Here is a 23,039-nt window from a genome sequence, read left to right as displayed (position 1 = left end):
TAGTTGTCCTAAGCCGTTAGACGTTTAAGTATGATGGCGTAAAGTGTTAATTTAGCTTCCTTCCTTTCAACCAGCGAGCGATTAGATAAAAAAAGGTAGTATGTGCGTCGACAGATTTTTTTCTTCTCTCTTCTCTCTTTCTCTCTCTCTCTCTTTTCTCTCTCTCTCTCTCTCTCTTTTCTCTCTCTCTCTCTCTCTCTCTTTCTCTGTTTGATAGATCGACATCGCTCTAGCTCTCTTGATCTCCGATCCTTCGGACGACCCTTTATTTTCGCCATCCGCACGGATTTGGTTGCCATGTTTTCGAGTGTCGAAGTACACACGGCCTCCGTAAGTGTTTACGCTCCGTCCAAAAATATGCCCAGCAATCTCGACGCCGGGAGGTGTGCCATTGTTGCACCGAGACCGGAACTACTACTGGAGCTTACACTTCTTCGTTCCATATGTTTTGCATTGCTTTCTTTGCACCGGTTCTTCTGTCTGAATCGGAGCTTACGTACCTCTCATCCACCCACTACATCCTACACGCGGTATATCTGTACATAAATATATTTATATACTATATATATATAATCTATATATATCTTTTTTATGTATATTTCTGTATAGGAATATTCAATATCTGTTTTCATCTTATCTTTCTTTTTATTCTCTCTTTTTTTTATTTATCTGTTCATTTTTATTTTCTCGATTTTTTTTTGTTCTCTTTGCTTTCGCTTTACCTCGGTAATTTCCCAGAGATAATGGAACACAGTACTACCGGTGGTAGAGATAGACAGAGAGATAGACAGAGAGAAAGAGAGAGAGACAGAGAGAAGAGTGTCTCTTCACCGCATTATCCCCCATTTTTCCTTCTTTGCGCACTGTCCTGCGCTGGACACACACATACTACTTCTCTAGATAAATCTTCTCGGCACCACCATCACACCCGCCATTATACCATCACACCATCAGTCCCGGAAGCCAATTTTACGTGCGTCTGTCTGTATTTTCTTTGTTAATACAATATTTTATTTATTCTTCATTTTTCTTGCTTTCTCGTCGTCCCTTACGCTTCCGTCTAATGTTAAATGCTTTAGATGGTTCCTGTTTTTTCTTCTTCTTCTTCTTCTTCTTCTTCTTCTCTTCTGTTTTTTCTATAAAAATAAACTGCTTTCGTGTGTGTTGTGCACGTTGTTTTTCTCTTCTCTTTTTTTACTTTTGGGATTCGGTCATCATTTGTTTTTGTTTCGAAGGTTACAATAATTGGTTTACAGCTCTCAATGCCGTGGTTGCAGCTGTTCTGCTGCCTTTTGCGTACATCAGTACATTCATTATAGTTATTCATTTTCTTTGTTATGCTTCTCTCAGTGCGCGCACTCTCTCTCTCTCTCTATCTATCTTTATTCTTCGTTCTTATTATTTTTTTCTCTTTCTCTTTCTCTTTTTCTCTCTCTCTCTCTCTCTCTGTTCTTTCTCTTTCTCTGCCACTTTTAAGCCGAATGGTGATAGAGTGTTACTATTAATTAGTTATCATTATTATTCGTTTGCTTACGCGTTTTGGTACCACGCTGCTCCCGCTCCTCCAACATATTTTTTTTTTATTTCGAGGTTCGCTCTTTTACGCAGTGTGTGTGTGTGTTATCATTGTAGATTAACATATAATATAGATATATATATTTTTTTCATAATAATATTTTCACTCTTCTTTAACGTTTTGTGTTACTACATTTTCCATATGTTTTCACGTCCCCTTCCTTATGTTTGATTAGTTTGAAGCGCCTTGGCAAATTGTTTTACTCACATCCGGTTTCTTCGCTTTCCAACTCTTCCCCATATATAATCCTGTGGACTATTTGTCTCATACCGCGTACCGGCATGTGTGTGTGTGTGTGTGTGTGTGTGTGTTTATTCCATTTGCTCTTCTTGCCCAGTCGGTTTACATCTCGCTCTCTAACTATGTAACTATCTATCTAACCCTCGCTGCTAAATCACTTCTTCATTATCATCATGCTCATCACCACACCACACACACATTGCCGGTCCGCCTATCCGATGTATAAATACTCTCCAAAGAACAAAATAAAAATAAAATAAACTATACACAGACAATAAAAAATAAATTACTCAGTACCTTTGCGCGCTCAATGACACCATACAAGAACAAAAGCGATACACCTGCGTGTTCATATGACTGTTTAGAAAGAAAAAAAAACATCAATTGCTAGTATCACTGCTACATTTCGGCTAAACTTTCAACCGGCAGTGTGTTTGAGGGTGTGTTTTTGAGGCAGCAGGACGCCAGGACGCAAATCACCTGTGCTCGTACCAACCGAGAAACAAAAACCCCAAAATTTCGTACCACTTTTTCACGCCCCCCCCCCATAATTCACTAATGTCTTGCTCTCAACGGAATCGACCAACAGAACACAGCAGACAAAAACTCTTTCGCTTCGTTTCGCTGCCGAGTTGCATGTAACGTGACTTTTTCCATATTTTTTTTAACTTAACGGAAATAAAAATAGAATTTAACAAATATTTTTAAAAGAAAACTGGACCGCTCCACCCGGTGTGTCGTCCCAGTGTGTCCTGCTGGCTACTGTTTGTTTTTCCTTCTTTGCTTTGTTTGCCCTCTAATGCTCTTTCTCTCTCTCTCACACACACGCTTCCTTTCGTTTTTCGTTTAGGCATTTAAACTTCACTTTTTAAACACGTTTTGCTATACACTGTGCGCGCCTTCGCTCCTTATACGCCACACACACATACACACACACACAGATCATCCTTGGCTTGCTAATATTATTACTTTTTAATTATTAAAATTCGCTTCCGCCCCCTCTTTCGCCATTATTGCCGCTATCTGAGCGTGTGTGAGTGTGTGTGTGTATGTGTGTGTCTCTCTAATCGCTGAAAATGGGGATGAAATATTCTTGCTAAGTTGTGTTTGATGAGTGAACATGAGAGTTTCACCACGTCATCTCATCAAAACCGATCTGAATCTCATTCTGTACGTGTGTGGGCATGTTGGTGTGTGTGTGTGTGGGATTAATTAAGGGGATTAGCGAAACAATGACGGATAAATCCAACAATGGTCGTCCCCATCCCCAACACACCACCGGAACCCGAACAACAAATCTCATTCTGTACGCGTGTGTGTGTGTGCGATTTCACACTCTAAAATGCTAGTTCATGTAAACCTATACACTATTAAATTAGTATAAAGCTCCGCTCTTCTTTGCGTGTATGTGATGTTGTTTTTTTTTCGTTTTAATAATATACGCGCCCTGCCTCATATGTTCTGGAAAATGCGCTTGTGCTCATTATGTATGTAAATGTATTGGGTGTATCGCTGCCTGCCCTGCTCCTGGCCACTCGCGCGGGCTGTGTTAACTACGATTAGAACCGCCCTCCAGCATGCTCTCATAGGACGATACAAATTGTAACTGGGATGCTGTGTCGCTTCGTTTTTCTTCTTCCTCCTCTTTCTCGATATTTTGCTTGCTTGAAAGCGAACAAGATGAGCAAATATAAAACTTAAAGATTAATTTAAATTATTTTAAAAACATAACTTAATTACACGCAAGTCAAAACAAACAAACAACCTTTGCCGTGTTGTGCTCTCCTTCTCCTTCTCTCTCTCTCTCTCTCTCTCTCTCTCTCTCTCTTTCTCTCTCTCTCCCTCTCTCTATCTCTCCCTCTCTCTGTATCCCTTAGAGTCTTACAGAATAACACGCAAAACGCTCCGGCGGTTTCCCCATGCGCTTCCTTTTGGTTTCTTTTCTCCTCGTGGCGCTATGCACGGGCGCTAATGCGCCCCAAAAGCTCTAAAAGATTAAAAGCCTACAACTACAACACAATGGAAACAAAGGCAAACAAATTTAAAAAAAAATTACAAAAATACAATCGAAACAGTAGCTCGTGCGCTCGTAAATCACAAATGAAAACGGTAAACCCCACAGAACAGACTGGCAGGCTCCGGCGCCATACGTCCTGACCATTCGAGCGGCTCAACCAGGAACGATCGTACAACGAGAATTGTGTGTAGCTTTGAGCGATCCTCTCTCTCTCTCTCTCTCTCTCTCTCTCTCTCGCTTCCTTCACCGTTCAAAGGATCCAAAACGTAGTGTGCGGGCGGATGATATCGGTCTTTGCGCCGGCTGTATTGCTTCACAGTTGTTGTTCCCAGTGGCTTGGGGGGGTTCTTCGGTGCCGCGGCACACACACATCCTATCGTTGGAAGATGAAATCGTCCGGGCTGTACGAGACGGAGTTGCGCGGCGACGACGGCAGCGTCCAGACGAGCGACGAGTTGTCCGAGTTGTCGGTGGTCGTGCCGGACGTTTGGCTTTCGCTCAGGCTCTCCCAGATGCTGCGGAAGTCGGGTATGTGCTCGCCGCCGATCCCGGTCCCGCCGGCGCCGGGCGAAAGGTACGGCTCGTGGTGGTGGTGGTGGTGGTGCTGCTGCTGCTGGTGGTGATGGTGCTGCTGCTGCTGGTTCGTGCCGGACATGTTGTTGAAGTACTCGAGCAGATTGTCGATGATGAACTGGTTGCCCTCGAAGTCGTGCTCGCTGCCGATGCCACCGAGCAGCCCGTTGGTACCGCCGCCGCCACCGTCGTTCAAGGCACTGGACAGGCTTCCGCCATTCAGCAGCGTCCCCTGATGGTGCGGATGGTGCAGATGATGGTGATTGTTGTGCTGCTGCTGCTGCTGCTGCTCCAGATGATGGTGATGGTGGTGGTATTGGTTCCCGTTTAGCAGACCGTTTCCGCCGCCCCCGAAGCCTCCGATGAGGGAGCCCGCACTGCCGGTCACGCTCCCGGACAGGCAGCCCAGGCCCGGCCCGTTGCCACCGTTGCTTGCCCCACTGGACGATCCGGACCGGCTCAGCCCACCACCACCACCGCCGCCGCCGCCGCCGCCACCCCCCGGGCCAATGCCGTGCCCGGACGAGGACGTGGACGAGCCGCTCGAGCTGGTGGTGCTGCTACTGCTGCTGCTGCTACTACTGCCCCCACTGCTACCCCCGCCGCCTCCGCCACCTCCACCACCGCCGCCCCCATTGCCGCCAGCCGCGCCGGAAGCGGTGGTGCCGGCCCGCGTCGCAATGTGCTCCTCGATCAGCTGCCGGGCGGTGTGCACGTTCGTCGGCAGGCCGGTAATCTCGAACACCGACTCCTGGTTGCGCTTCGGCGTGATGATGTACGTGTTCGTCTTGAGCTGGATGTTCTTGATCGTGGCCCCCTTCGGCCCGACGACCAGCCCGACCACCTTCTGCGGCACCCGGATCTGGATCGTGATCTCGTCCGGCATGCTGTACCCGAGCATGTTGCGGCTTTCCGCGAGCAGCGCGATCGCCTGCTTCTTCGACGAGCGCAGCGTGCTGAAATGGTCCGCCGCGGACAGTATCTCCTGCTTCGCCCGCGTCACGTCCTCCTTCGTGCCGGTGATGACGAAGATCGGCTCCTCGCCCCGGATCGGCGTCTTGATGAACGTGTTCGTCTTCGCCCGCAGCGCCTTTATCTTGCACCCCTGGCGGCCGACGATCTCGGCCACGTGCTCGGACGACGGCACTGGCACGCACTCCGTGTGCGACTTGTACTTGACCGGCCGCTCCTCGAGCTTGCCGCTGCCGCCGTTGGTCGTGCCGTTGCTGGTTATGAGGTTGCCGCCGCTGCCGCCGCCACCGCCGCCACCACCGCCACCGCCATTCACTACTCCACCGAGGCCCCCGGTCGGGCCAACGGTACCGTTGGTGCTGCCGCCGTTCGCCGCACACACGCCCGTCAGCCCGCTGACCATCGCGACAAACGTATCCAGCACGTTGGTGGCGGCGGCGGCGGCGGCGGCCGCACTGGTAGAGTTCGGCGTCTGGTGGCCCGGGGCCCCACCACCGGTGCCACCGTTGGCACAGCCGCCCAGATGGTGATGGTGGTGCCGATCGAGCAGCCCACTGTCCGGACCGGCGGCGGCGGCCAGGGACGCGAGCGTGTGATGGTGATGGTGCAGCCCACCGATGCTGCCGAGCCCGCCGGCCCCCACCAGCCCGCTCAGCAGGCTCGTCGCGTCCGCACCACCGGTGCCGAGGTGCAGATCGTCGAACTGGGACGTCAGCTGGGCGAGCGTGGTGGCCGCCGTCGCCACCGACAGCGACTGCCGGCTGTCGTCGAACGCGAGCGAAAAATCGTCCATGCTTGTGCTAGGCAGTTTTGTTGCTTTTTTACTTCTCTCTCTCTCTCTCTCTGCTCTAGTTGCTTTAGAGTGCTACGAAATGCTATTGCTCTTGGTTCCTTGGAGGTGTCGCCTTTGGAGCTGTGTACGCTACAAACAGGCGCTCCTGCTCCTCCTCTTCACGCGTTCTCTTTACACTAGGTTTATTGTTTCCGATTTGGTTGATAATACACCTAAAATGGAATAAGAGAACGGGGGTGTATTAGAAAATTATGATTTTTTAAACATGATTCTTGTTTTGGGGTACACTTTTATGATTCATAAGACGAGTATGTCCTACGGTGTCGAGGTAAAAAGCAGAGGCGTTTAAAATAACCGATTAAAATAACAAAACCAACAATCAAGAAGGGATTCTGACTGCAAAATGGGTAGTTTGGGTAAAGCAATCAAAGTGTAGCGTAAGCCCAATAAAGCTCTCCGTCGCTATGTGAGCCACGTGTTAGGCAAATATTGAACAATTGCACACGGAAATAGGCTCAATGGAAACAGGCACGAATAGTACAATTGATTTTACGCTATATCATTGAAAACTGCCGTGGCAATGCATCATATAGCAAAAAATTCAAATGTTGGCATCTGGTTGACTCCGACGACTTATTCTGTGTCTGAACAAGTGATGGGTAAAGTCCGCAAAAATCCGGAGTCGACTCCGGAAGGTAGGTTCACCCTGCATGCTCCGGAGGCGTTCGGAATCGTCCGGAATCGCCCAGAATCGCCCGGAGTGGTCCGGAGTCGGTCGGAGTCGTCAGGAGCTATTGGAGTCATCCGGAGTCGGCCGGTGTCGGCCTTCAAAACAAAGGCCTGTAGTCGGCCTTCGAAACAAAGGCCTGTATACGAAGTACACGCGTAAAGTGAAAGACAAAAAACGTAACGAAATGAAATGTCTGATCACAGGCTCATTAAACCACACGGCTCCTGTTGACTTCGACGGATTCCGATTCTGATCGACTCCGGCTGACTCCGGCTGACTCCGCATTACTCCTTGCGACTTCGGGCGACTCCGGACGACTCCGACTCATGGTTCTAGTGGTTCCGATTTTTCCGGAGTCGGAATCGGACTAATAATAGTCGGAGTCGGATCGGAATCGTGGGTGTGCTCCAGAGAGCACATCACTATTCTGGACGGCACCGGACGATTCCGGCCAGCTCCGAAGAATGCTGGTCGAACCTACTTTCTGGAGTCGATTTCTAAATCTTCGCAGTTTGGATAAATGATGGATAAAGTTGGCAAAAATCCGAAGTCAACTCCGATCTGCTTTCGAAAATTTCGGAACCCACTCCGGAAGGTAGCTCTGTCCAGCATTATCCAGAGTCGTTTGGAATAGTCTGGTGTGAGCTGGAGTCATCTGGAGTCATCTGGAGTCGTCCGGAGTCGGCTGAAGTCGTAAGGAGTCGGAGTTGTCTGGAGTCGTCCAGAGTCGCCTGCAGACCAATGCTAATGTGCTGAGGCCTTTAATTTCCGACTCTGACTCCTGTTGACTTCATTCGACTCCAACCGCAATTCGTATAAAGAAAGGCCTGTTTAAGAAGTGAAGTCGTTAAAACCACAAAATTAAATGCCTCCATCCGACTTCGATTCCGGCCGGCTTTGGGCGGAACTATTGGTTCCGATTTTGTCTGAGCCGGAACCGGAGTAACAATAGCTGGAATCGGATCGGAGTCGTGGGTGCGCTCCAGAGAGCACACCACAAGTTTGGATAGGTGTTTTTGACCATTCCGAACTTCTTCGGAGCAACCCGATAAATCCAATCATTACGACCAGTTCCAACCGAAACCTACTAGGTTCATCATTTTGAACCTAGTTCCGATCGTTCTGGTTGAGGAACGGAACGAACCTATCGAGATGCGCTTCAGAACGCTTCGATCGATGCGTCGGCTCAAGGAACAAGGACTTCCGGTAGCGTGTTGCTAATACGTCTCGAATGTCCGGCATGACCGCGTAGATCTTTACATTGAAAGAAAAAAGAAGAAGTAGTTGAATTCCTCTCATAACTCCATACTGATGACACTTAATCCAGATAACATCACTTTTGGAGCATGTAAACATTGAGTTTCGCGAAAAAGAAAAAAAATCAAAACTCATCAAAATATGGCTAGTAACTTCACAATCGAACTCCACGATCTTGGCACAACACATTGAGAAGTTACAATATCCCAGGTACATGATGATGGACATTCATCAATTCTGGATAGGGGACTTTTAAACACAGGAACCACACCTCACCCAACGACGTTATTGCAAATTGCAAGAAGTATCAAGCCCAACCGTTTCTGGAGGAGAGGTCCACGTCCGGCCATATCTGCGCAGCTGCACGATCTCCGAGGAAAAGAATATGAAGATGCATAGGCTCCAGGCGAGCTGCTTCCAATATGTGTGTGGTTTGTGCTGCAGCGGGTGTTATTCGGAGAGGACTCACAAACACATACCGCCGACTTCGGAATGGGGTTTTTTTTTTTTGCTGCAGTTGATGGCCATAAAATCCTCCTCCACCCCAAACCCCTCTCTATCTACCCTTCTGGAACAGCAATGTGTTTGCGAATGGGTTCTCGATCGCTGGATTGCTTCACGTTCACGTGCTACCCATATGGAAGGGGCTGCTGGTAGGATTCGGCTGAGCACGTTTGATGGAGGGACTTTGGAGAGACATTGGTTGATGGTTGAGGGTTTTAAGCATCGGATGTTTTAAAGCTTTTCAAAAACATTGGTTCTTCAAATGTCGGGATGTCCTCTTCAATGCTCCAAACGCTGGTAGTCGTCGGGATGTTTCACACTATACCCTCTCTACCCCTCTCTTAACCTCTCTCACTCTGAAACACTCACACACCTTTGTGGATGATGCCTGTTTTGCGCGCGGATATTAACCGACAGCCGCGAATCCGCGAAACAAAGGCCCAATATATCCTCTACCGATTACGCACAACCCGATGGACACGGGGAACATGCACACAGCGACAACGGTTGCTTGTGCTTCACTTCACATTTAAGGACAAAGGGAGCTGCGGCGTTCGCAACCGATTTAGCTCCGCAGCCCTGTGAGCGGCAACTCGAGGAGAGAATGCGCGCATCTCAATCTCGCTTCGGAACCTTCGCCTTCGAGTGTTTCATTCCAAGTTTGCTTCTTTGTTTTACCTTTTTGTTTTTCTTCTTCTTCTTCTTAGCTCTCCTGATTAATCACAGACGGCAAGCCACACTCTCTGCCTCATTCTCCTCCTGCTCCACCACCGGCCCGCCGCGTAGGGGCAACACACCCCGCTCAGTTAATTTCGGCGCTTGCTACCCCGGTTCCTTCGGCGTGCGCACTCCTAGAAGACACGGCAGGGGCCGCGCATATTAACCGAATACGCACCACCGCGCTCTGTATGTGTGTGTGTGTTTATGTGTGTGTGTAGTTAACGTACCGAAAAACGCACCGAAACACTAACCCGCCGCACGCAACCGAACTATGGCGCAGATCCGTACGCCTTGACAGCCATTGTACGAGTGAGCGACATACCGGTTGAGTCGACGCGCTGCTGCTGCTGCTGCCGGTTTCTGTTGCGTGCGAGGAGAAGCAGCAGCACGTTGCCGGTGCGCGCGCGAAACACGCTCGTCGGAAGCCTCACACACCAAACCAGCCGTGGTGGTGCTGTCCGTGTTTTGGCTCCGGCAAAATCAGACCATACGCGACACGACCGTCAGATCCGGTAAGGGTAAGGGAACTCGGGGCAATGCGGACTCGCAAAGAACTGCTGCGGCGGCAGAGCAGAGTAGCAGCAGCTGGTTGCGGTGGTAGTGGTAGTCGTGGTCCCTCCTCTCTTCGCTACCGGCACCACACCACGACGACGACGACGACAAAAAAGCAGCTGGTGTGCGCGCGCTGGGAAACGAATTGCGAAGAGAGGGGGGGGGGGGGGGGGGGGGCAAAAAAGGGAAGGCAGCAGTCGACGACGAGACGTTGATAATTAGATGTTTAACTCGCTCTTACGCACATGCACACATACACACACACACATGATGTGGATCATCTCTTGCACGCGGGGCGAGGGAACGTGCAGAGGTTCTTAAGGCCTTCCTGATGGGACTCGGAGGGGTTTGGGTTCCGAGAGGAAGGAGATGTGATCAAAAAATGCAACAACCAACAAAAAAAAACACACAACAATAGGTGCATTCGATTGTGCCAGTGAAATGAAACGAAATCTTACTTCAAAATACCATCCACTACCAATAGGACTCTCTCTCTCTCTCTCTCGCTCTTTCTCTCTGCAGACCCAAGCAGAAATACCTTCACATCGCACAGCAGCAAAACAAAAAAAAAAAAGAACAAAAATCGCACTGCCCCTCTTCTTCTGTCGCAAATGCTAATGCAACTCTCCCATAATTTCGCCTTGAGAACGCATCACACACACACACACACACCCCTGCCGGGAAGGTGATGCCGGTGATGTTGTTCTGGTAACGCTGCTGCTGCTGCTAGGGCCGAAATTGCCAGCAGCAGCAGCAACAGCGCCCCGGCAGTCTGTGAAAAGCACGTGGTTTTCTTCCGTTTCTGTCTTTCCGATTGGGTTTTTCGTGGTGCGTCTTTCGTTCCTTCGTTTCTTTTTCACCTTCCGAGGGGTCCATCGTTTTTTTTTTGCACCATTGCGTCTCGCTTGCGCTGCCTTCTCGCCGCCCCACCACTGCTTTTTTCTCTCTTTCTTCCACATGGGACCCGTTTCCCATCGGGAAGCAGCCGAGCGAAACAGAACAACCCACCCCCCCCCCCCCCTTCACCTCCTACAGACCCGGGCTGGAGAAGGAGAGGAAGAGCTTAGGATAAAAAGGAAACGACGCTAGGAGCCGCGCAACACACAGACACCGAGAAGGAAGAGAGCGCCCCGCGAACAGGTATACGAGGCGCGGGACAGAGTTTCTAAACCATTTTTTTATTGGCATCGGAAGAGATTGGTTTATGGTACAAAAAAATAAATAAATATTCGAATGTGCACCTCATTATTCACCGCCTAAATTATGATTTTCAACAGCTGTCATAAATTGTATTCGCATGAAAATAAAGTTTCAGTTCCTACAAATGATTTTCAACAAATCACGAAGAACTGTCAAACTGAATCCAACATGAAGCGTGTTAAAAATCATATAGAAAACCTGAAAAATTGAGGCAGGTATATCATATAAAATTACCGGAAAATAAAAATGTTCAACTGATTTCTGTCAGCTTGAAGAGGGGCTTGAATCAGAGAAACATCTGTTCAAAGAATGGAGGCGACAATAATCAAAATTATAGTTAGAGAACTTTGCAACAAGCTTTACCGTGTTTTTCGAGACAATTTTCAACGCCAACAACATGTTTTCAAAGCTTGAGAGATGTTTCCAGCAACTGCCATCAATGTTGTATTTTCATCACAATAATTGTTCAGTTCTTCCACATGATTTTCAACACTACTGAGGCTGGATTGAGTTAGACTGTTCTTTGGGTTGTGTCGAACATCATGTGAAAGAACGGAAATTTTATTGTGATGCCAGTACAATATGTGGCAGCTGTTGAAAAACATCTTGCAGGTGGTGAATGATGATGTGCACATTCGAAAGTGGTTGTGGAAAACCCTGTATTAAGGCCTCGTAGACAACAGAGAAAACAGCTTCCATTATCCGGGTTTTATCCATTTGACAATGGACTTCCGCCATATTGGATTACAGCAATTTTGTACAAACAAAGATGCATTTTAATATTGTTTTTTCTCTTTTTTCTGTTCGAAATGTGTCTAAACATGTTTTAACCTTTCCTGACAAAATATTTGTGCTTGAGCCAAAACAAATCAATCGTTCATGAGCTAATCTGCTATGTGATCGACCCTCGACGTTTGTTAACATTTTTCCAGACTAGGCGGAAAATCTGAGGCTAATTTTGCGAGTGATTTTGTATGGAGTGACAAAATGATTTCAGCCGCCAACTGTCAAACTTCTTATAAAACAGCTGACTAGTATCGTAAAAGCCTCCAAAGTTGGAAAGTTACAAAATGAGCCATTATAGTATTTTTTTTTTAAGTCATCAAATGCTACAGATTGTTATCTATGAGTTATCTGAGTAATTAGTTCAATTTTGAGCATATAAATTTTTGTTCAGCTCTCCTTCAGCACATTACCCCATTAATGCTAAAATAATAATAATTAAAAAAAAAAAAACATTTCAAATTAGTTTGAGAAACACTGACCGGCGCTCGTGTGCGAAACTCTTTCGGCCGAAAGGTAAGCAACCCCGACCTCTCTTTTGTTTAACCTTGGACATGGCATCAAACAGCACTGCTTCGATGCTGGCAGATAAGGATTAGGATCAGGCTAAAGCTTCAGGTCCACCCTGCAACGAAAAAACCGATCCTCAGGCAAGGCCCCACACACGTACCGCATTCGAGCCGCCCAAGGAAGAAGTCCTTCGCAGAGAGGCAGCGCTGCTCCTGTTTCCTCTTCAACAGGCAAACAGACAGACACCTTACCGCCAAAGAAAACGAAGACAACGTCTTTCCAGTTCTCTCCGTCTCTCCTTTAGTGTTGCCCTTCGTGCGCGCGGCGTTTGCTTTCCTTTCGTTTTTTACATGTTTTGCTCCTCCGCGGTTACTCTCACTTTTAAGACCGTTTACGGGCGAAGACGACGACGAACGCGACACGCACTCACCCGTAGCACGTTGGAGAGCACAAGCAGAATGTGTAACGTACACACTCACACGCACGCCAAACATCTTTTTGGCAAATGATAGCAAAAAAACAAACGCCGGCACCAAGGCAAGAATTTCGCGAGAAGAATTGTAGCCGCCTCGCGTTGCTTAAAATACTGCACTCATTTGGGGCGTACCGTGAACGACGACGACAGCAGGGAGCGACAAGCAACGAACCTAGGTGGATACACCTATACCGGATAGAAGAGAATGAAAGGATCGTACATTATCGTACACAGCCCATTGCACATTAGGCTGTGAGGTAACGCGAGCAGCGATAACAACCCTGAGAGCCCTTGGGGGTCTCTCTCTATGCTCGGAATATGAGTGTGTTGGAGAGTTCTTCCACGATCGGCAATCGGGGGGTTTATGCAAAAAAAAAAACATAGATGAGGAATGAGATCGCAAAATCAAGAGCGATAACTTAAATTTTCTTCCGTTCTCACCAAGACAAGGTGTTGTTGGCGGCTTAGAAGTTGTCGATGCATACCTAAACCTAAGGTCTCCTAGGGCGAAAGAGAAGATTACCTATAGGTAATGAGGAAAAGGTAATGGAAAGTCTGTAAATCATGTAGACCTCGCGCGCTTGTTTTTGTTTCGATCTCTCTTGGATTCTAATCGTCTTGCCCTTGGTATCGTTACCCACAAGAGAATCGATCTGAACTCCTATTCGCAATATCTCAATACTCCATAGACATAACAATGCTGAGGCAAAGTGTAAACTGAACGCGCAAGGCTTATCTGAAAATTGGTATTACAAGGTATAAGGGCGTCTTTCTTCTGGAAACATTACTGGAGCGAATTCCCGAAACCGCGGGTAATATCCACAGCCGATATCAATGTCCCAAGCCAAGTTGGCAAGAGCCTATTTCAGACCGGTCACCATTTTCCATACTTTTACTCTTTTATAATTTGAACTGCTGGGTTTCTGGACTTCAGAGCACACTCTATAGACATTAACAATCCAGAAGCGGAGTGTCAACATGGTATTAAAAGGTGCAAGAGTACTTTCCTTCTGGAAACGTTGCTGGAATAAATTCCCGCAATCGCGAGTAATATCCGACAACGATACACACACCGATATCAATGTCCCAGCTATGTTGACTAGTGCCTATTACTCACAGGTCACAGTTTTCCAAACTATTACGATTTTATAAATTGAGCTTCTGGACTTCAGAGCACACTCCATAGACATAACAAACCAGAAGAGGAGTGCCAATGAACTCGCAAGGCTTATCTGGAACATGGAATTACAAGGTACAAGCACAGTTTTCTTCTAAAAAATTATCGTACAAACTGAACTTCTAGACTTGAGTTCTGGATTGTTATGGCTTGGGACTGCCGAGATATTGCCGTAAGGTGTCAATGAACGCGCAAGGCTTATCTGAAACATGGAAATTACAAGGTATAAGCGTATGTTTCCTCTGGCAACATTGCTGGAGTGAATTGCCGAAACCGCGCCAACATTCGGGCTACAATACACCCCGCGCACCCATGTCAATGTCCCAAGCCCTTGCTGGCAACAGCCTATTGCACCCATGGCGCAATGTTGCACACTTTTGCGCGGGAAAGTCAACGAACGCAACACGGGCGGGCGGTTAAAATTGCTGAGGGATAACCTCCGGTCGATATCATAATTAGACCGACGCACCCCAACACATGTCGAGGTTGCACCACACCCTTCCCCGTTGATGGTCCTCCCCTCCCCCGGGGGAGAAGTTCGAAAACACCGGGCCGGCATTAGCACACGCGGTAGACACAAGACGGAGGTCCGACGGGCAGATGCAAAGCCCGAAAGACGAGCAGCGATGGGATACTGTCGTTGCAAAAGAATGCCCAAACCCTCTACCTGCGTCTCGGTTCCGTTTCCCAAACTTCAAAAATCGAAACAACAACAAAACAATCATCTCAAGACGTGCCCACCACTGCAGCGCGCAGGGGTTAACTGCCTCTACCTTTACCTTTTTATCAGAAAAAATCAACCCCGAGGGATGTTTGTCCTTACACAAAACACTGCAAGAAATGTCCCTGCTCTGTCTCTCTCGTTCTTTCTCTTTCTCTCATTCATAATATCTCTCTTTCTCTATCTCTCTCTCCTTCTCAGCTGTTTGTCACACAACACCTTTCGCAAGAGCTTACCAGCAATCCCAATTTCCCTCACCTCTGGACCGGCGTTCTTGAGGCCTTTTGTGTACCGGTTACCTAGGGACAAAGAGAAACAGAAAGAGATCGATAGAGAGAAAGAGCGAGAAAGGGAGAGAGTGCGAACACACCGGGAGCCTAAAGATGCCGATTGTTTGCCGCGAACAGATGTGTGGCAGTTACACGCCGTTCGGTTCGGGCCTCGAGCGATCGTTCAATGTGCCAACAACAACCGCTGCATATGCAGCCGGCTGCTCCCTCTCCTTCTGTATTTCCTTGAGCTGCTGCTGCGGCCACCGGTTACGTCGCCGACCAGCGAGGCCTCATTTTGGGAAACCTTCATTTACCGAGCGTACCCTTCATTAAACTTAAAAAAGAAAGGAGAAGTGCGTACACCACAGCCGGCCCCGCGCAGCACACACTTCCATCCAGTGCCACACAGTGGCGGTGGTGCACAGGTAGGTTAAAGGTAGTACACTAGATCTCCTGTGGTCCCTTTTCTTCTCCTGCATTAGCTCTCCCGAACCACGGTTGTCGAGCGCGCGCACATGGTGCACAACAGGAAGCAGGAAGAACCCCGAGCCCCGAAAACGCAGCTGGCTGCTGCACAGCAGCATTTTGTCCCCGTTTTGATGTCTCTCGCTCGTCTTCAGCTCGGTTGCGCAGAAATCCTTCAACAAACAAAGAAGAGTCCGAATCCGAGCACACGAGCAGTTTCTGCATCATATGTTCATGTCAAAGTTCTTTCAATTCTCGCCTTCCGTGAAGTTCTGGATCCGCAGTACACGCCACACTAACTTCCAATGATTGGGTCGTCCCATTTAGTGGGGATGATACATGGAGCAACAAATCCCAGCAAAGGACACCGAGACACAGGTGTGGCCCAGACAAAAAGTGCTCTACTGGGTCTTGTGGGGTCTGGTCTCTCTCCTCCCCTTCTCAAGCTAGTTTTTCTTTGTCCCTGGGAGGTTTCGCGCAGCAACCAGCGTCTTTGTTGTCTGGCGAAGTAAGCACAAGCACCAGGGAGGAGGGTGGAGTTGCGTGGAGTGTGCTTCTGTGGCCAGTCTACACACCCTCTGTTGTCTTAGCGGACTGCTCCATTTTGCTCGGCGAACTTCCGGGCTGCAGGACTTTGAAGTTTGCGGTTTGGTTCAGGCGATTTCCAAACACTTCGCAGGAAGTGCGATAGACAAGCAAACACATGAGAGACAGCAAAAAGAATGTGAACCACTCGCGCGCTCTGTGGGCAGCAGAAGGGGGGATTCTTGGGAATGCATCGAACCTTCCCTCCACCCACCCTCCCGCCCTCTCTTTTTGCCTTATTGTTTCAGCAGTGTCCCCGTGGGGCAGTACACGCGGAACGGCAGCAACACCAACGCTGCAAAAATCCAACGAAGCACAGCACGCATCTATCTAGCTCGCCCCCCGCCAGCACATCTCATCCCGAGAAGGGAGAAATGTACGGGAAAGCAGCCCCCCCCTCCCCCATTCGAGCAGAAAACTCGGCACGCGGCAGCGGCGCACACACACACGCACACCGGCGATGGTGAAAAATGGTTTAGCATTTCCTTTTTGGTGCCAGGCTAAAAATAAGTTGCAAATGTCAATTTGCGTTACAGGTTTTGCATAGTTTTGGCCGCTAAGTGTGTGTGTGTGTGTGTGTGTGAGAGAGAGTGCACGCACCGGCACGCCGCCGGGTGCACACGCAACGGAGCCCTTTATCTCGGGCTCGGACGAGGCAGGCGAGCAGGGCAGTGCGGGACACCATGATGGAGTACCTTTGGTCGCGCGCGCGCTTGCTCGCTTGTGCCAGCAGCAGCAGCAGCAGCATTGGCACAACTATTTTGGCTCATTTCAAGGTGATGGGACGTGCGCGCACAGCACACCACTGCATCCCAGTAGGAAGACGGGATGGGGGAATCAATTAGAGGGCCGAGGGTGACGGCTCTACCCGACAACAGTGTGATTTGCGCATCCAGGCATACATGACTGTCGGGTTGGGGTGGAAGTTCCTAGCTCTAGTTGGCTATTTGGGCAGGGAAGACATTGGAGATCTGCTCCAAAAAAGGCTAACAAAATCACCAACCAGAAACAACAACTTCAACTTCTGCTGAGTGGTTGACGAGACACACTCCGGGTGACTCATGCAATTTGTTCGTTATTGCAAGAGAATTTCAGTTCTAACTTCAACATTCCAATACATCTTCAACACCGTGACTATCTATCACCATAACGCCGTGGTCCACGGGTTTTGAGGACCCAATTAGTGGTGTGCTCTCTGGAGTGCCGACTCCGGCAAAATCGGAACCACTAGTTCCGACCGGAGTTTGAGTCATCCGAAGTCGTCGGGAGTCAGCCGGAGCTGTCCGGAGTTGTCCGGACTCACACGGAGTCGTCTGGAGACAGCCGGAGTTGTCCGGACTCGAAGACGTCTAGAGTCGGGCGGAGTCAACAGGAGTCAACAGGAGTCGAAGTCGGAGAAGAAATTCCTGGCCACAAAAGTATTGGCTGACTCCGGACGCGGGTCGACTCCGACTCTGAAAGTCTCCGGCCGACTCCATACGACTCCAATTCCGGACGACTCCGGATGACTCTGGATGACTCCGACTCTGGAAGTCTCCAGCCAACTTCGAACCACTCCGTTTCTGCTAATCTCGAGTTATTTCGCACGGGAGTTCCCCAGCTTCTTCCCGAGATGGACTCAGGCAGACATTCGGGATGGCTGTTGTTCGCCCGGTGCCTATACGTTCCCCCATGCACTTTTAGGCAGCAGCAATATCCTATTTCCAGAAGGATCTATGAGCAAGCCAGATCAACCGGATGCACTCCTGGAAGTGCTCAAATCCTAAGGAATACCTTCCGGGACATGTTACGACTATTAGCAGCACGACTGGTAGAGTCACTATCAACTCTCATCAACGCAAGATCCTACGAATCTCTATGATCATCCTAGCGTCTTCTTGGAGGTGGAAGGAGGAACACAAACCGTCCCGCTTTGTTTCTTCTCTTCGAGCAGCGAAACACCGAAAATGCACAACTAAAAGCCACGGAACAAAGCATCCCACGGCCACCGAAATGCGGTTACCTGAAACGGTAAACAAGGAAAAGAGAGTCTTCCAGAAAACACCTGCCCTTCCTCCCACTCCCCCCAGATGTACACTGCCCATGTACACCACCATTTTGTATTTCTCGTTGGAGACAAACACCAAAACAAACACACACACACACACACACACACACCCTGAGGCCATTGTTTCCAAGAATCCTGCTGCTTACCTCCTCCCCAGCCGCCCTTAACGCGAGCAAGGATCAACGCGCCGTGAGAACTCAAGTCGCGCAAAATAAACAGCGCAAGGAAGACGACATCGGTTCATCGGGAGGGTAAAATTCCGCGGAAAAGAGGACACAAACACACACACACGGAGAGATGGGCGTTCTGTTGTGTCTCGGGGTCGCCCCCCCCCCCCTCCTTTTCTGTATTGACGGTTCGGGTGGGGTTTGGACAAGGAGGCAAGCCCTGAAGGGAGTTGTACACCAAGTCTGGACCGCCGGGCTGGCTGCCCTCCAGGAGTGATGTGGGGACCCACCAGCCCATGCAACCCGGGGCAACCCGGGAGAGGGAGGGGGAAGTGGGGGGGGGGGGTTCGTTGTTATGTATATCACCCCACTCCCTTCCCCCCTTCTCTCTTCTCTCTCTCTCTCTCTATACATAAAAGACGGCAAAAAAACTCACACAAACACATACTCCAAACGTTTGTATTTACTACTAGGGTGACTACTGAGCTGACGTGTGTGTGTGTGTGCGCAGACGCTTCCCGTCACGTTTTGCACAGCTTTTCACCGAGCAAAAAGCGATGTCTTTGCGTGAAGAAGCAAAGGTTGGGGGGGGGGGGGAGTGGAGGAGTGGGGGGCACAAAAAGGATCAACTCCAAAGTGTATGTGTGCGTGTTGGTAGGCGGCGACGTAGTGTTGTGCGGAGGGGCGCTCTTGTAGGGTGTACGCACACACCACCACCACCACATTCCCCGCCATCCTGCTCCACACCGAACAAAAGCAAAGCAAGTGAAAGAAGAAAAAGAAAAAGCTTCCACAACACGGGTGTGTCTGGTGTGGCTGGCCCCTAGTGCGCCGGTACGGTTCGTAGAGCGAGAGAGAGAAAGAGAGAGAGAATAGCATACTCTCTCTCTTTCTCTCTCTCTCTCTTTCTCTCTCTCTCTTTTTCTCTCGCAGACGGGTTGCTGCCTATGGGGAGACCGGTAAAACAAAAACCCTGCCCAAAGGCAGCCGGCAAAAATGGAGCGCATTTTCCAGGAAAAGGACACCCAGCCCCACACACACACACATCCATACATTGGGCTCGCTGTGCCCGTTTGTGTGTTTGTTTGTGTGTGAAGGATCACTTACCGAATTTTTGGAGGAATTTGTGCACACCGTACCTGAGCAATGCTCGTGTCCCTGGGTCCCTGGGGGTTGCGTGATGACGGGCTCCGGAAGGACAGGGGTTGATAGCAGGAGGATGTCCGTTCGGCCGCTTACTGATTGCTGTCACCCGATGCACACACACACAAAGACGCACCGGTGTGTGTCCTTGTTCACCGAAACGCGCACACACAGACACGCTTTTTCCTTCCTTCCTCGCCGGGAGGTGTAGCCAAAGAATCACAATTTCGTGCTCGTAGTGTGACACACACGGACCGGCGTGTTGGCTCCACTCCACCCCCACCTCCCAACGGAACGGACGACGACGCAACGCACACCCAACAACGGAAGGGGGGGGAACACAACACTAAGGAATTGGCGAGCACAGCCAGACCCACACTACACACACACACACACACACACTGGCTGGGCGCCGGCCGCTCTGCTGCGGCGTTTGTGTGTGTCTCTCACTCTGTGTGTTCGTCCCCCCGGGGGCCGGATGAACCCTCTTCTACGCACCTTCTGGGGTGCACCAACTGTGTCCGACGAACTGGCCCCGCACACAACAGCCAACAAAAAACGATGCCCCCCCCCCCAAACACTACACACGACAAGCAGCAAAATGCACGCACGCACAGACACACACACAAAACGCACGCACGCACGCACGCACGGGCAGTAGGTAAGGTAGCGCGTAGTAGTAAGCCGGGACCGCACACGCCAAAACCAAAACACGGAAAGAAATCGGATGGCCGTCTCTAGACACTCTGCTGTGCACTGCTGCCTGCCTGCTGTAGCCTGCTCACTGGGGGCGTCTCTGCTTCTAGCGCGCGCGTGGTCCGGGCTCTCGAAGCGTCGTCGTCACTCTGCCGTGTGTGCGAGCGCGCGCTTCCCAGTCCGGGCGGTTCGGCGGTCCCGTTTCGCTCGCCTGCCTCGCCTGCCTCGCTTGTGTGCTCCCCTTTTCGCGGGTGTGTGTGTGTGTGTACGCTGCGCGCGTTTGCTATACAGGCGCGAACGAGGAACGCTCCTGCCGGCGGTTTCCTTCTGTGTGTGTGTGTTTTTTTGTTTTATTGCTACTTCACACGAAACCCCCCCCCCCCCAATCCATATCCTTCTTCTTCTATCATTCAACGCTTTCTCTCTCTCTCTCTCTCTCTCTCTCTCTCTCTCTCTCTCTCTCTCTCTCTCTCTCTCCCTCTCTCTCGCAACCATTCTCTCACACTCTCTTGCATCCCGTTTACAAGAGGATTCTATACAGAATGTCGGCACGCACACACAGACGCAATTGGACAGGAGCAGGAGCGCGCGCGCGCGCCCCGGCATCGCTATGAAGACGGTATCCGCGTGTGTGTGTGTGATGTTTTTTTTTCTGCGTTCCGGTATGTGCGGATGTCAGATTCCTGCGAACTACCTGCGCTTCGTGTGTGTGTGTGTGTGTGAGTCGGTAGGTCGTTGTTTCCTTTTATTTGCTCCTTTTTTTTAATTCGGGAGCCTTACCGTCTCGTTCCGGTTTTTTGAGCGAGTATGCGTGTGTGTGTGTGTGTATATGACAAGAAGGGAGGCAAGGGGGAAAGTGTTCGTTCCTCGCCAGACCCGGAAGTTGTTGAACCAGTGTGAAGTTGCGCTACCACCAGACGGTGTACAGCGGCGCATAAAGTGAGGTTATCGAGTATCCTGGTTGTTTTTTTTTTTTTTTTTTTGGGTGGCTTAGGGGTGGACGTAGCTGGAAGGATTCTTTTTTTCGCGTGTTTTCGCGTGTCTCGCTGTTCCCCTCGGGGGATTCTATGTAATGTGGACCGGCTTGGTCCTTAGAAAAAAACATAAAAAAAACATTTTTTTTTAAATATCCTTTCTTTCTTTTCTAAAATGTATTTGTAAAAAAAAACTAACCAACCCGCCCGCCGTGCATGATGCAACGACACAAATTCATCATCGACAAATTTTCACCGCACACCCAATTGTACTCCCTCCTGCTCAACCCCGTAGTACTCCTTTTAGTGCGAGTGTATGTGTGTGTGTGCGGCGTACGAAATACCGCCACATGCCGCAATCCGCACATACACACACAGACAGGGGGAAAATTGCAACCGGGCCGGGAAAAAAAGAACGCCTCAAGCACCCCTACCCACTCCTGCTGCTATCGCACAGCTGCGCAGACAAACTCCGAAAACGCGGTCAGACAAAGCCACCCAGCACGGATGCAGCTAGCGAGGGGTAAAGCGTTTCGGCCCGGTCGCGATGTTCGACGGACAGCCGAGTCCTTTTGCCGGGACACTCCCAACAACGCTTTTGCCGGCATTAGTGGGAGGGAGCGTAAGGTGGGAGGATGTAAGGGTGGGGAGATTGCACTTGAGAAAGGCAGGCATAGCCGGTCACGTTGTTTTCTGCTGGAAAGCGAGCCTACAACATCTTCAATATGCTTAGAAGATCCTGATATTCCAAGAATCTTTACACCCTGAGGCCTTTAGACGTTCTCTCTAGGATCGTTAGGCATTCTGAGACAATAATTCCAATACATCTTCGCTCATTTCATGGCTGCTTGGATGTGTATCAAAATCCTCACAAGTCCACCAAGTCCCGCACCAAACAAGGAACGCCAGCCTCCACAGCGACCAATACTACGGCATGCGGTCGTTGCCGGACTGCTCGAGACCGATTCGATGGCGAACGAGTCCCAATTGGTATGGGCGCGGTAGGTCGGCGGTACTGTGATCGGGGCGTGCGCGCGAGAGTGCACCAACAGCGCTGGTAATGGCTGAACAGCCCGGGTGGACCAGCCGTTGTGACCAGCGCGTTAATTCCAATGGTGCGGAATAGGGTGAGCGATTGAGTGTGGCGCCTCCGGCATGAGTACTTCCCAGCGCTGCATCAACTTTTGGAGGGCCATGTTAACACCTTGTTTGAAATCAAAAAGACAACAAATTGAATGCTGCGAAATGTCTGCGCTAGTGGTTGGCGCTCTGGAGCGCACCCACGATTCCGATTCCGGCTATCGAAAGACCGACTCCGACTCCGGCAAAATTGGAATCACTAGTTCCGCCCGAAGTCGGCCGGAATTACCGGAAGTTGTGCTGAGTTGGAATCGCCCGGAGTCGAACTTGTTCGGTGTCAGCCCCGAGTCGGAGACAGCTGCGGATGTTGTTTTCCTCATTCGCTTTGCGCGTGCAACTCTCAAACAGATCTTTCTTTCTAAGAATAGCGTTTTGAGTCGACCGGAGCCAACAGGAGTCGGAGTGGGAGATGAAATGCCTGACCATAAAAAAAACATTGCACCGACCGTCACCGGCCGACTGTGGACTCCGCGACTCCAGGTAACTCCTACTCCGGACGGCTCTGACTCCTAGCCTCACGACTCAGGACGACTCCTGATGACTTCGGACAACTCCGTATGCCTCCAGATGACTCCGGATGACTCTGGAAGACTCCGACTACGCACGACTCCTGATTACTCCGGACAACTACGGATGACTCCGGACGACTCCAGATGACTCAGGATGACTCATAACGACTTCCGATGACTCGAGACGATTCCGGATGACTCCGGACGATTCCGGATGCCTCCAAATAACTCACGACGACTC

At 50.0% G+C, this 23,039-nt stretch overlaps 1 protein-coding gene across 7 annotated transcripts; it reads right to left on the bottom strand.

Annotated features, from left to right (window-relative positions):
* Positions 1-1,177: 1,177 nt before the first annotated feature.
* LOC11175620 (uncharacterized) lies at positions 1,178-20,427 on the bottom strand. Of its 7 annotated transcripts, none has more exons than XM_061646577.1 (2): positions 19,476-20,427; positions 1,178-6,383 (listed from the first exon to the last, which is right to left on the bottom strand). In XM_061646577.1, the coding sequence occupies exon 2, from the start codon at positions 6,169-6,171 to the stop codon at positions 4,207-4,209; it is 1,965 nt and encodes a 654-aa protein (XP_061502561.1). In that variant the 5' UTR covers positions 6,172-6,383; positions 19,476-20,427; the 3' UTR covers positions 1,178-4,206. The 7 variants fall into 7 exon arrangements, with proteins under 7 accessions (XP_061502561.1, XP_061502580.1, XP_061502593.1 ...); XM_061646596.1 differs by having other exon boundaries at positions 19,444-20,406; XM_061646609.1 differs by lacking the exon at positions 19,476-20,427 and adding an exon at positions 9,705-9,935.
* Positions 20,428-23,039: the final 2,612 nt, after the last annotated feature.

This window comes from Anopheles gambiae, chromosome X (assembly GCF_943734735.2).
Source record: "Anopheles gambiae chromosome X, idAnoGambNW_F1_1, whole genome shotgun sequence".
NCBI classification, from domain to species: Eukaryota; Metazoa; Arthropoda; class Insecta; order Diptera; family Culicidae; genus Anopheles; species Anopheles gambiae.
Note: the sequence above shows the minus strand (reverse complement) of the source record. Positions and strands in the feature narration are given on the sequence as shown.